Source organism: Gavialis gangeticus, unplaced genomic scaffold (assembly GCF_001723915.1).
Source record: "Gavialis gangeticus isolate Ggan-Ray unplaced genomic scaffold, GavGan_comp1, whole genome shotgun sequence".
In the NCBI taxonomy this organism is placed as follows: domain Eukaryota; kingdom Metazoa; phylum Chordata; order Crocodylia; family Gavialidae; genus Gavialis; species Gavialis gangeticus.
In genome coordinates this window covers 109071365-109086305 of record NW_017729022.1, presented here as the reverse complement: position 1 = coordinate 109086305, position 14941 = coordinate 109071365, and the positions used below count along the sequence as shown (strand labels likewise).

Sequence of the window (14941 nt, the reverse complement as noted above, 5' to 3'; positions counted from 1 at the left end):
GCTGGAGCCAACAGCCCCTAGGTGAGTCCTTGCCAGGGTTGGGAAGATTTTTCCTCACTTTCCTGTTCTCCAGGGCTTAGCACACCTCCCTCCCCATCCTCACCCCTCTGACACAGCTGGCTATGGCTTTATCAGGAGTCAAGCAGCCAGGAAGCCTGGGGCAAGGAGCTTGAGCCTGCAGTCAGCAAAAGCTGGTGTAGGGTCAGCCAAGCCCCCTGCCCCTCCGTTAGCCAGGTTTCCTCCACAGGGAGGATCTAGCTCTTACTGGGGCTGTTCCTGGCACTGGGGGCTTGGGCTCCCCCTGGTGATTCTGTGCCACTGGGCTGCTGACAACCTGGTATCCCCTAGCTGCAGCAGCCCCAGCCAGCACAGCAACTGCAGAGTGCAGGGGACCCAGCTGGTAAAACATCATGTTCCCCTGCTTCTCCTCTGGTAGATAATATCCTCCCTGCCTTGCCTCCACTCTGCCCAGGATGCCAGAGGGAGCCTCTGCCTCACTAACCCTGCCCTCACCCCACTCCCATTTTCAGAATCCTAGATCCACTCATGTTTGGTGGTAAATATTATTTGCTGGGCTTGTTGATAGATCTATTTCACTGAAACACTGGGATCCAAAGATCTAAGATGTTTGTTTATTTCTTTTTGTTAGGGGCCAAACACCCATAACAACTTCCATGTACTCATTTCATGGAGCAAGCTCAGGTGACCTGATCAAGTGTGTGATCATAGAAAATTAGGGGTGAGAGGGACCTCAGGAGGTCTTCTAGTCCGACCATCCCCAAGTACATCATCCCAGCAAGGCTTTGTCTAGCCAGGTCTTAAAAGTCTCCCAGGATGGAGTCCATCACCTCTCTGGGTAACCTGTTCCAATGTTTTACTACCCTCTTCATGGGAGAGTTTTTTCCTAAAATCTAACCTAAACTTCCCTTGCTGCAATTTGAAGCCTTGTTCCATCATCTGCCACCACTGAAAACAATCTGGCTTCATCCTCTTTAACTACCTGAAGGGTGGTTCCAAAGGCTGTTATCAAATCCCCCCTGCAGTCTTCTCTTTCCCAGATTAAATAAAGCCAGTTCCCTCAGCCTCTCATAAGTTGTTCCGCAGCTTCTTAACCATTAAATATACATGAGAAAAGGAAGCAACTTGTCCAGACTCACTCATCACTAGGCTTGAATTCAACAGTCCACATTTTCTTCCTGTGAGTGAAAATTTGTGATAGGGATAGTTTGTTTAAATTTGGTGATCACAATTATTGAGAGTGCCACCTAAACATAAAAACATGGTACACAAAAACAGAAGGCAAAGAAGGACAAGTTGAAACTGCCTGCAAAACTACCTAAATTTAGCACACTTCAGTGTGTTTACATCAGTGATTGTGACTGCAAAAGGAAGAGTAATAACAGAGTTCTTGAAGAAGTGTAAAATGATAATATACTGAGTACCAGTTCTCAGACTGCAAAACAGTGTAAAAGGTTCAATGATAGTACAGAAAGAAATAGCAGTTGTGTGCTAGCTATTAAATGTAGATGAGTCTGACAAAATAAACTATGGATTAGTAAATCCTGAAGAAAGTACTTTACAGTGCTAAGACAACATGTGTACCACAGATTGAGGATGGCATAACAGGCTGTCAGGTGAAAAGATTATAATTTTACAAGGTCTGTGTGAACCCAAGGGACCATTTCCACGGGATAAGAAACAAAGTGGATGGTATTTTTTCGAAGATATTAAACCATGAAAACAAAAAGTGAAGTACCCGTACACCATACATGCCTTTGTTGTTTGCCTAAGTTGGACAGTGCACATAGTATGAGCCATGTTGGCTCTGCTGATTTGTACTTCTTCCACATGTAATACAGCATAGGTGAGAGGTGTTAAGAGACTGGCGTCATTTAACTGAAAGGATAGTTATGATACTTCACATCCACACTTAAATGCTTGCAAAGCATTTCAGAAGTGTAGATTACATAGCACTATTGAGAAGAATCATGAAAAGGAAATCGAGAAAGCAAAGAACTTCTGGCGGCAAGTACACGAGCATCTCATCAATATGACTTTAACAATGATGATACATAACCCTGCTTTCAGGAGGCACAGGGATGTTTTAGGTAACAGAAATTTTCTCTCTATCTTTGAACTCTTGGCTAAATTCAACCTAGTGCTGAAACAACTAATTCATGTGCTGAAAAGTTCAGTTCTGCATTTAAGTAATCGAATTCAGAACAAAATCACGGAATTACTGTCAAAATGTGTTGAGAGATTATTGAAGAAATCAAAAGGGCATCATTTTTCTGTATTATTATGAATACAACCCAAGATAGTAAAAAAATGATTTATCTGGTCAATTTTTGCAATATGTAGCAATAGAAACCAATTATATGACTATATCAACTGCTATGAAAATCAGTAAGGCTTTTCTTGGATTTCACAGAATATCTAATCAAAGTGGTGCTGGTCTTGAACAGGAAATTGTGAACTTCATTGAAGGGAAAGAGTGGGATAACTGAAGTCAGGGGTGTAGGTTGTAGCATTGTTGGTCTAAGGACATGGGCAGACAAGGTTCTTTGGGTAAATGTGATATCTTCCATCAGACCAACTTAAATAGTTGGAAAAAAAATTAGCAAGCTTTCACGTTTAAAAACCTTTCCTCAGCCTGACAAAAGGGTTTTTAAACTCAAAAGCTTGCTAATTTTTTTTCCCCAACTATTTAAGTTGGTCTTATAAAAGATATCAGATTCACCCAAAGAACCTTGTCTGGATAATTGAAGCATCACAGACAAAGGTAGGATGGAGATGCAAGTATAAGCAGAGTTTATTCTGGAGTGCAGGCAAGAATATTTGTGAGAACTCAATGCAGAATATTTACGCTTTGCTGCCCACATTTTTTGAACCTTACACTTAATGACTGCGTTTAGGGAATATCGTAAATAAAATGTTCTTATAAGATGATTGAAAGAGTCTATGTTTTCTTTGGACATAGTGTAAAGTGGTGGGTCATATTATCTGAATCAGCTTTTGTCTTGGAGATTGTCAGTAACATTACTTTAAAGAGAATATGTCTAATGTACTGGTCATTAAGAAGTTTGTCACATTGCTTTGAGATTCCACTACACTGATATAATGAAGGTGCTTTTCAGAATAATTCTCCTGAGCAAAAAGTTTGACTAATGCAATGAAGCTTCATTCAAATTTTAAAACCTTTGTATTTCTTGCTGCATTTCTTGTTGCGCTCCAAATAAAAAAATTCTGGAAACCATAAATTCTGTCCCTAAGTGCTAAAAATATAAAGACATATGCTTAAACAAAGCTGCAGCATTACTTTGCAGTACAACAGAATTGCTTGCGTTTCAAAATAATTTTGAAGACAAACAAAATGCCCTCAAATGCTGGAAAAGTGGGGTGCGGAGATTAAGTTTGAATTGAAACATGGAAAGAAATTAAAAAATATTTTGATGGATTACATGATCACGAAAGATTGAATGATGCAGAGACAAGCATCAAAGCTAATGTTGATGCATGGCTATTTGGATGTAATTTTAGCTTTACTTGGATGCCTGGATTTATCTTGGATGCAAATGTTACAAAGTTTAACATAAGTCAATGGAAGACATTTATGTCAGCCACTGATGATGACCTGTATGAAGAAGCTGAATAGTTAGCAAAAAAAACAAAACAAAAAACCAAACATGAAGGATTTTTCTGCCACCTTGCCTGAAGAATCACTTGCATTTAGAGTATGGCTGAAGTTTCAAGTTACTTACAGTGGAAGATTTGGCTAAATTATTGATTGCTGATAATAATGTTTTGCCATTAAGTTTTTTTCTGAAATATGTATGATGGTTATGTTGTTTTTAACCATCCTTTTAACAGCATCGAATGCTGAACACTTTTTCAAAACTCAGTATAATTAAGAATTCTCTGCATAGCACAATAGTACAAGAAAGACTTTATCTATTGAAAATGAGAAGACTAGAAAAATTAAACTCAGACCAGATTATTGATGAATTTGTGGGGAGGAAGTTCCAATAGTAATGATGAGTGCAAAAGAGAGAAAATATTATTTGACAATTTATGTATGTTCTGACATATATTATGCATCAGTGCACATGTTTATCCATTTTGTGTCATTTTATCAGTGGCCCAAAATTATGCTTACCCTAGGGGCCCATTATTTCCTGGTTCCATTATTGGTTGCTGAACCTTACCTAGGTGGCTGCCCTAATACACAAGAGAAAGTTGGTAAGTGCTTCCTCACTTCCTGGCACAATGATCATTTAACCGAGCTTTTCCTGTAGTAGATGGTCTTTGGGGATTTCAGATCAATCAGGGAGCCCTGTTTGCAGCATAATGTTTGTATAAAGAAGTGATTGACTGGGTAATGAAACACCCCCATCTGTATGGTACCTCATCCCCAAGACCAGTCTGCCTCCCCATCCCTAAAACCACTCTGCCACTCTAGTGCATTTGGAGGGCAGGTGTTGGTGTTGTGATTTCATTAGGAGTCTCACAGTGTTTGGTGTTTATTTAATCTTAGTTTCTGGAGTCATGCATTTGGATGGGACCTCCCTTTTTGTACCAACCTTCCTCCTCTACCCTACATCCCCTCCTTTTCACCACTGTTTTCAGCCTTCATGGTTGTGGAAAGAAGCATGTAAATGAGACCTAAAAGATTAAAAATTATATTGCAAATTCACGTAATCCACTCAGAAATGTTTACATTTTGACACTGGCAGGACCTGGCTGCTACTAATAGCCTTCTATAGCTTTGAGATCTGCAGAGGTCATTTGAAAGGTCACAGTCACCTCCTCTTTTTTGAAGCTTAAAATGATAACACTTGGGACATGTCTTGTAACCTCACCCCAGAGAGAATTATTTGTATCCCAGCTGCTGACAGAAAAGCACCTCTCCCAAACCATGAAGTTACACAAGCTTAATTTAAAAAATAATAAATGTGGCTGCAGACAAGTAGACTCAACTACTTTAAATCTCTAGTGGGTTTTTTTAAACCACATATTAAATGATGCCAGAGAACAGTAGGCACTGCTGAGTGCATTTGCCTCCTTGGAGTGGGCCTACTACTGTATTCTCAGGACACCCTTCTCAGATTATTTTACAAAACCCCATTGGTTAGATCCTTAAATGGGTATATGGGAGTGCCACAAATTCTTCGTTTGTGGCAGGAACATAGGTTCACCTAAAATTCAGTAGGACAAACTGAAAATGAATGATCCCAAATCTGCCACTCATCTGCAGTATTGAAATAGGAGTCCCAGCTCCACTAATTAAAAAAAAAAAAAATCTGTAGTATGCAATAGCTTCAAACAGAAGAAAGAACTATGCTGAGATTCCCCAGTAGCCAAGATCTGGTTTCAAGTCCCTTCCCAAGTCTTGCATGAGAAGAATATGAACCAGTCTTTACAGATGCCTGGACAGTACCCTAAGCATTAGCAATTTCATATAAGCACATCACAACTGGAATCCAGGTACTACTACTATCCCACCAGGATTGTAAACCCCAAAACTTTCTTTTTATTGACAATCTTCAAACTTTTGCTGAGAGTCAAACATTTTTACTGACATGTTTTACATAATGTAAATGCAACACTTCTACCAAGCCCTACCCAAATTAAAAGGGCCATGTTCAAAGAACCTAGCTAGCTCTGACCTTTTACCACAAGCTTGTTCCAAATCATGACCCTTGTCAGGTCATGAATCATGGGAAGTACCTCCACTTACTCATTCCCTCCACATTTTTCATCCTGTTGATTTGCTGCACAATGAAATGGATATATTGAGATAGCTCTCCTCTCCTGAAACAGATCTGTCAGCCATAGAATCATAGAAAGTTAGAGATTGAAGGGACCTCAGGAGGCCATCTAGTCCAACCCCCTGCTCAAAGCAGGACCACCCATGTGAGCATGTTGTGCAGAGAGACAAATTTCATGGCAAAATATAAACACAGGCAGTCCTCGACTTAGGTTTCGAGTTGCAACCTTTCACACTTACAACTTTTATAAATTGACAGTTTCAACTTTCTGATGTCAGCTTTGTCTGATCAAACATTGTAAAGTCACCCCTCCATGCTAGCAAACAAGTTTTCCGTGTCACCCATCTCCCTGGTGAACATCTGTCCAAACTTCCTTAGATGCTTTCTTTAGGAAAGTGGACAAGACTCCAGAAAAACCTGCAGCCAAAACTCCTAAGAAGACTCCAGCCAGGAACCCTTCAGAAAGTCCAAACAAGAGCCCTTCAAAAAGTCCAGCAAAGTCACCTCAAAGAAGTCCTTCCAAATTAATACGATTGCTATTTACAATATAAATACATTAATGTAGCTATATTACCCATTTATAACTGATAGAGTACAAAATTCTGGGTTATTTTTGGTGAAAATACAGTATTGGCCTTGGATTAGTAACCAATCCCCCATTTATAACTTTGCTTCCTATGGGAAAAATCAGTTCTTAATAAAGACACAATTTTCAGGAACCAATTGTGTTGAAGTCTGAGGACTGCCTGTAATGATCATGGCTCCCTTTGATCTCACTTTCATCCCCTGGTGTGAGAGAGAGAGAGAGAGAGAGAAGAAAAAATGTTTGCTTTCACAGGAAAGGGCTGACCATAGGGCTACTAACTATCTCCTATTGGTCTCATGTTGGTGTGGCAGTCATGATGGCCCCTAAGCAGAAAGCAGCATCTTCACTTGTGTTCAGCCCTGTAGACTGAAAATGCAGCATGGCATGTTAGGGAGCTAAGTCCACTTGCCTTGTGTCTCACCTGCCCAGCGACCAGGAAAGATGGGGGAGAAGTTCCAGAAGCCAAAGATAATGGCAGGTTTCATTTCCTGATTGTTGCATAGCCCACATGGACTTTTAGAGGGGGCATGCAGTATGCTGGGGCAGGGGAGAAGCCAGAGGGGATGAATTTTTAATATAGTGAAGTCATGTGAAAGCAGGGGGAGCACCAATCCACTAGTGAACTTTGAGCTCACTAGTTAAATGCATCATATTTATCAGCTGATTGGTGCACCGAGCTCATAGCAGCTGTGGAGCTCTGGCAGGAGCAGGGCTGACATGCCAGTGAGCACAGAGAAAGGGGGATTGCCACACCCTCCTCACCTCCCTCCTGGATCGGTCCATGGGCTGGGGTCGTAGATTACAAGTGGTAAAGCAAGTTAGCTCACTGGGAAAGCCCAGGAAGCCGTATGCTATTGCAGGGCTGTCCCACTTCTAAGGGGCTGAATATGCTGCATGCCCCCTCTCTTTCCCCACCTACAGGGTGTTGTTACCAGGCTTTAAAAAAAAAATCTTGGCAAAAGCTATACCCATTTTTTAATCCTGGCTTTTGCAATTTTTAACATAGCATGGAGTTTAAGTGGGGGCTTGTTGCTATAACAAACAGCAGAAAGCTGAGCTGGTTAAACATAAAAGGGACAGCCTTGCACTTAACAGCAGGTCCTTGGCTATGAGAATACAAGGTCTCTATCCCCATCTTGAGAGCTATGGGTTCCTTTACAGTTCTCTGTATGGGATTAGAGATAAAAGTAAATGGGGAAAGAATTGGGGTAAATGAAAGGGTCAACCATGCATCCACTGCAACAATACAGGATACCAACAGAAAACTAAGTAGTTTTATTTGAGGCAGATAACAGACTGGACTGCCAATAGGATTTTGTCAATTAATTCTAGGTAGTAGCAATATCAAGTTTCAATGGCATCAGTGTACAACTTTACATGCTATTCTTCCAGTGGATCAAAGCCATCATCCTCAGCATAAGAAGGTTACCACACATCCCTGAGATAAAAAGGAATAGGCTGCACTTCAAGATGAAGTGATGTGGATGGCAAATGGAAGAATATTTAAATAAGAAACAGTTCACTTGGCTGCTTTTCCATATTGGACTCTAATGCTACTAAAGTAAGTACCTCATCCCAGCTCAGCAGCACAGTGCAAAATAAAACACAGCTGAATATTGGTTTGGATGGCTAAGTTTTAACTGTTCCATCCAAGATCTGTGCTAATCCAGAAGTAGCACCAAACTAAAGAAAAGGCAGATGTGTAGGTAGGCCTGATGGTTACCTCGAAGCAATAAAAACACACAACAAAAGGTCCATACCCTGCTTACCAACTAATGGCTACTGAAACCAGAAAAATATAAAGTAAAATAAAATAAAATAAAATAATGGCTTCCAGTAGTCAGAATCCAGCCAACTTGCAAAAGTTTATGTACTACAAAGCTGGTCTTTAGCTAAAACATACAGTGGATTAAAGACAGGTGTAGGACATTTACCATGGAGTTGTACTTTTTTGCTTTAGTGTTGAAGCCTGGTTCACTAAGCCTGTTTCATGAATCAACTGAGTTAATAGTGCAAAAAAAATATTCACTTTGCTACACCAGTGTTCAGTAGACAAACATTCTATCAGCCAGTCAGACATAGCACAGGAACAGGAAGTTTCAATAGTTTAATACTGCGAACCAAATCCTCCTTAGCTGGTATGAGGAGGTAGATGTGGCTCAGCCATGCCAGTTGAGGATCTGGGCTTTGTGAAAGGGTCGGTGTATCTTGATTTGAAAGTATTATGGCTTCCCCTTTACATTTACAATCTAGTTTTGCCCCTGCTTGTAGCACTAGACACTCATTGTAATATAGAAGGATTGTCACAGTCTAATTTCCTATACAGAAGATGCCATGAGAAGGGGCAAAAAGGGAGATAGAAATATGGCTGGATATTTTCAGAGCATTTCAAACATTTGGGTTAGGAAATGTAGGTATGAATCCTAACTTATGGAAAGTGACTAGCTATTGTAGGTACCCAATTTGATATACATTAGACAACCTGATTTTCAGAGGGGAAATGCTATCATTTTTGGCATCCCGCATAAATCACTAGTCACTTAAGATATAAAAGTTAGGCTATAGCTCACCTGACTTCTGGTGTACATTTGAAATGCTCATCAAAAATTTGCCTCTACTGCTCTCCTTATGTCACTATCTCCTACCTTATCAATATGCTCTCAGGGAGAACAGCTGGTGTTTGTTACGTACCATAACTTCACAGTTGATTAGAAAGTTAGTTTTGGCTCCTATCAGTCCTCACTCACTCTTAAAGACCAACATATTTAACAAAGAATTGAGATTGATCTAATTTCATTCAGATTAATTTTTAATACATTGTTTCCTCCATCTAATGGTTACCAATGTTTCTCCTGACCATAATGAAAGGACACCTAAGTCTTTTCACCAAGTGTAACCCTTTACAGATGGAGTCACTTGTTAGGGAGAGAAAGATCCAAATTTTATAACTTCACCTAAGGATCTAAATTCCTCCTTTTTCCAATTAAACAAATATCAGCCAAATGGGCTACAAATCAAATAGCAATATTGGGAACAGTTTCCCTGGCAGATGGCTTTCTTTTAAATGCTACAACAAATAGTTGTTTTTATTGGTCAGAGGACAGTTTTAACTTTCCTTAACTTCACCCTTCTGAGAGTCTTCTGTTAGCCAAATTAATGCTTATGAGAATAATGTATATTGTATGCATGGGGGGGTAGTGTATTATAACAGAGAAGCTAAGTTAGAAATGCTCATACAAGTTGATCTTTCTGGGGGTGAACATTGAGAACAGAGCTAAAGGTCTGAAGAGAATAGGTCTTCTCACTATGAAAGCCCTTCAGCTGAAATCACTGGGACCTTTCACTCCAAATGGAGAGTCCACAGCCATGCATTCACAAACAGGAGCTAAATGTGATTCAGAGTGCTGTGATAATGGCACAAAAGCACTATCAGCATCTAACATTACAACTTCTATAGCAAAGCTGGTCCCATTTCTATAATCTGTTCATGATTGCATATTTTAATGATGTGTCCATGGAAATATTGGGAAGCAACTCTGCTAACCCCCACACCCCAAAAAACCAAACACCCCACCAGAATTCACATTAATGAAAGCTAAAATGTTGCATTTCCTGTATGGTGAGGTGTCTGTTCGTCACAAGAAAGGCAGCAAGTCTTGTTTTCATACGTAGTAGAGGATATTTCTGCATCATGTGGCTTGAAGAACAATCCTATCCCCAGGTTTGAGGAAGGTCAAAGTTTCTCTCTCTCTCAATTCACTTTTAGCTTGGATTAGCTGCCAAAGCTCCGAAGAGTGAATCAAATTTATTCTACTTCTTCCTCATTCAGCAATTCCAAAGCCTTTTCCTGTAAGAGAAGAAAAGAATCTGACATAGGATAAATGAAGTGCCTATAACCCCTACAGCCATTTCAGATGCTCCCAATGTGCTTCAGCGCAAAGGATGCCTCTACTGCTGAGCAACAAGTCCTCCCGACTGAAGGAGATGCATAGCTTATAGTGACAAATAATCCCCTGCTCTACAGAACACAGAAAGGCAAGCAGTGAGGGACTTGCAGTCAGGTTCAGGCAACTGAGATACTTGGACCAATATCTCATCAAGGGAAACATCTTGGTAAGAGGATTAGCCTAGGAAAACTTTGCAAAAATGGCTTCTGATGAAGGATGTGAAGGAAGCCAAATGCTCCTTTGCACTGTCAAAGTGGAAACATGTTCCTACCATAAATGGCAGCATGGAAGGTGGTGGGGGAACTTGAGATCAAGAGGAACTAAGAGACATAGTATGTTGTGAGGTGAATTGTAAGGGTTCAAGATCACATCATAGGATGAAGGATTATAGATGCACAGATCCTGATGTACTGTCAGGCTCACAAGTAGGTGCTCATTATGCAATGTAATTTCACACCTGTCTACTCATGCCCTCTAACTGATAGTTAACTCACAGAATTTTCTAACTGTTTTCAGCATAGGAAATTAATAGCTTATAAATATGTTATTTTGCAATCCTAGGGGGAGGGGAGAAAAAAAACCGAACAACAACTCATACCCATCCACCATGGTTTTGAATCCAAGGGCTAAAATGTTCTTTGAGGTACTTTGATCCAAACCCCAGGACCAGATTCATAGGATGGTTGTCCACAGCTGTAAGTCTAGTTGCGACTTCCAATGCAAAAGCAACTTTAGTGTATTGGATCTTGTCTTCATCCTCTTTTATAGAATCCATTGGGACATCCTCCAAGAACTGATCAGTGACTTTTTTGAAGAAGGCATAGGAGAACATATCCATGACACGCTGATGGAAAGTCCTGTCCTGTTCCAACTGAAAACAAGAATAAAGAATAGTCAGTTCAAGCTAGACCAATGAACATAATGGGGTTTCACTGGGTAGCGGGGGGGATAGAATATAGGGCTTGGAAATGTAGAGTTCACATTAGTGTTTCCTGGAAATATGCCATCAACACTATCTATAGAATGCAGTTCAAGAAAAGCAAACATGCCTGACATTTCTCTACAAACCTGTACTTCTAGGTTTAGGGGACAGTCCTGCCAATTTACTCAAGACAGTTGTATGAATAATCTTCTTTGAAATCAGTGGGACTTCTTGTGTTGGAAAAAACTCTATGCATGATCATGCATGTAGGGAGATAATTATACTGTGTATGCTTATCCCACTGATTCCAGGGTGTGACATGGTAGGCCTTCACAGGAGACAGAAACCCTGCCACCCTTGCCACTCACTATGGGAGCTATCAGAGATTCATAGTTTCAGAAATGGAAAATCTTATGCTCCACTCTAACTGATAGACTCAGGATTGGTATGTTAAAAATGAAATGTTTACCTTTGTCACCAGTTCATCTCCTGATTTTCTTAACAAATCAACAATTGCTTCTATTATCTTTTCTTCATCTATTAAAGGAAAAAATAAAAAGACACAGTTTATTCCAGCAGAATACAAGTAATGGCATGTCTACATGAGATATTTACTGCACAGTTGACTAATTAGCTCTGCAGTAAATGTCTTGGTGTCTACACATGCGACCCTATTAGGGCTCACAGAACTAAAACTCTGTAGCAAGGTAGTATTTATAAATAAAAGTATTACCCTGCTGCAGAGTATTTTTGTGTGCAGTAGCACACATGCAGACACTGTCCTGTCTGCCTGGGACACAGGCTGCTTCAGTGTGGGGCTAGCTGGCAGGCAGCTCCGGTGCTGAAACACCCTTTTGCCTCAGCCAGCCCCTCTGTAGCACATGGAGCCCAGTCAGAGAAGCCCTGGGCTGGCAGGCTGACCCCCAGGTTCCCTTCTACTCTGGGCTGCTCCAACTAGGCTCTGCATGCTGTACATGAATAACTTCTGGATCAATATGTTCTGGAGTTTATTCTTGCATATTAATCACATGTGTGGACATGCCCATGGACTTCAAGGAATTACTTTGGAGTCTACAACAAACAAGTGATCAAGTGATTCCCATGTTTCTGACTTGAGTCAAACAGAATTATACAATGACACCTCTGCAGCCAGACCCTAAGCAGGTGCTGAGAAAAGAGTCTGGAATAAGAGATGTTTTTTTTTTTTTACTGAGCGTTCCATCTCTCCACAATTTAGCTCTAGTGAGGATGTGAGAAGGAGTTAGGGACTGGGTCTTACTTTCTCTGCAAACCCTATCCTCTTTGAGGAAGAGGAAGAGAATGACCAGAGTACTTGAACTCCAAGGATCCCTAAACCTTCAGTTTAGGAACAACATCTGCTAGACACTGCTTATTATGGAGCGTTTGCTTTTCAAAAAACACAACAAAACAACCAATCAATATGCTAAATGTCTGGGGTGAGGAAAATTAACTTCTTACAGAAACCATAGAAAAAACAAAGCGATCCTGCTTTATAGCAAAGCTGATGGGCTCTGCAATCAGTGCAGTTACATTGGAGATAGAGGCACCAACTCTAGCAGAGGCAGTGTGACCCAGGTGATAGGACACTAGCCTTGGAATCAAAGGCCAACGGTTCTTTTCCTGACTGACCCCAGCCTGTTGTGACCTCTTTCTGCCTTTGTTTCTCCTCCCACCCTCTCCCTGTCAGGTTGTATTAGATTTTAAAGGTCAATATTATATATTTGTATAGCAATGGCACTTAGAGGTCCCAACTGAGCTACGGGTCCTGCTGTGCTAGCCAAGTGATGGTAGCATTCCTCAGGCCCCCAGGAATATCTTAATTGTTTCAAATTTGAGGAATAAATTAGTGGAATCTTAGTAGCAGTTCCTTGCCACCAGCATCCTAGATTTCAGCTGGTATGCCACCATTGTTCTTGGTTTCCTTGATGGCATGCCACACTTCTTTTAGGATAGAAAGATTGGCAAGGGATGTCCTTTCAGGGTGTTGAGGAATGGATTCAACAGTGGCATCTGCTACAGTCAACTCCTGGTTCACTAGTGCCTAAGAGTGCTCTTTCTATCTCGCTTGGATAGATTCATTGTCTTTGAGGAGTGGTAAGTCATCCTGCAATCGCAGAAAAGTGGAATCATAGGCAGTTGAACCACAGATGGCTTTCATTGCCTGGAAAAAGCTACATGTATGTCATGTTTGTCAGCATACAGCAGGATCTCCTTGGCTTTATCTTGCCACCACTCATTTTTGATTCTCATATCTTCCTTTCAGCTTCAGCACTGAGGAGCTGATATATCTGCTTCTGCTGAGATGGTGCCAAATAGAATGAGCCCTTCTCTTTTGGTCAAGTAGGGCTTAGATCTTCTCATCACTCTCATTGAACCAATCTTGGTGTTGATGGGTGGTATAGCCAGTGGATTCAGCACAGGCCATATGGATGGTGGTTTTAAACCCATTCTGGAGTTCTTCAACATTGCCTTCGTTTGTGGATGGGGCAGACAGCTTTTCATGGAGACACTATTGGGAGAACCTTACAGACCTTTGGGTCTTGAAGAGATTTGGTGTTGAGTCCTTCACATTGTTTTTGGCTGTTTTTGGTGTTTTGGAGAAAGTCACATATTCATAATGGATCTGACAAGACAGCAATCTGTCCAGCAGTCATCAGTTCCTCACATGGCTCATGTGATATGGACATCCATTTGATCATGGGCTCTAATAATAACAACACAGTCAAGGAGGTGCCAGTGCAACATTGCAGCTATCTTTAAGAAAGGGGATGCCTAAGAGATACATAGACTCTCTTTTCTTCAAGAAAGTGTGTGTGTAGGAACTATCAAGGTATCACCCTCCTTTCCATGGCAGGGTAAATCCTTGCCTGCACCCCCCTGAACAGTCTTCTACTTGTTGCTGAGGAAGTCCTGCCAGAATCTGTGTGGTTTCAGACCATCCTGTGGGGCAACTGACATGATCTTTGTTGCCTGTCAGATCCAGGAAAAGTGTTGGGAACAACCTCAGGACTTGTATATGGCCTTCATTGACTTTACTAAGGCCTTTGATTCCATAAATCATGAAGCCTTGTGGAAAGTACTAGCCAAACCTGGATATCCTGAAAAGTATATCAAGGTCCTGAGGATCTTCCACCACCAGATGACTGCAACTGGTGGTGGAGTAGCCTCAGGACTATGAACATGAGCCTGCAATGTGATGCTGCGGCTACTAAAGACGAACATGAGCCTGCAATGCGATGCTGCAGCTACTAAAGCGACCAAAACGCTGGCTTGCATCCATAGATGCTTCTCAAGCAAATCCCAGGATGTCATTCTCCCCTTGTACTCAGCTTTGGTGAGGCCACAGCTGGAGTACTGCGTCCAGTTTTGTGCTCCACAATTCCTAAAGGATGTGGCGAACCTTGAGAGAGTCCAGAGAAGAGCCACACGCATGATCAGAGGTCAGGAAAACGGAGCCATGGGGCTCTTTAGCCTGGAAAAGCGCAGGCTCAGGGGTGATCTGATGGCCACCTATAAGTTTATCAGAGGTGACTACCAGTATCTGGGAACGTTTGTTCACCAGAGCGCCCCAAGGGATGACGAGGTTGAACGGTCATAAACTACTGCAAGACCGTTTCAGGCTGGACATAAGGAAGAATTTCTTTACTGTCTGAGCCCCCAAGGTCTGGAACAGCCTGCCATCGGAGGTGGTTCAAGC

The 14941-nt window shown here is 41.3% G+C and overlaps 1 protein-coding gene across 6 annotated transcripts in view; it reads right to left on the bottom strand.

Annotated features, from left to right (window-relative positions):
• Positions 1–9334: 9334 nt before the first annotated feature.
• BCL2L14 (BCL2 like 14) overlaps positions 9335–14941 on the bottom strand; it is a 103923-nt gene continuing 98316 nt past the window's right edge. For all 6 annotated transcript variants that reach the window (XM_019515957.1, XM_019515958.1, XM_019515960.1 and 3 more), the window contains 3 exons: positions 11693–11760; positions 10900–11172; positions 9335–10201 (listed from right to left, as the gene is read on the bottom strand). In XM_019515957.1, coding sequence (XP_019371502.1) covers positions 10160–10201; positions 10900–11172; positions 11693–11760 — 383 coding nt within the window. In that variant the 3' untranslated portion in view covers positions 9335–10159. The remainder of the gene's footprint in view (positions 10202–10899; positions 11173–11692; positions 11761–14941) is intronic.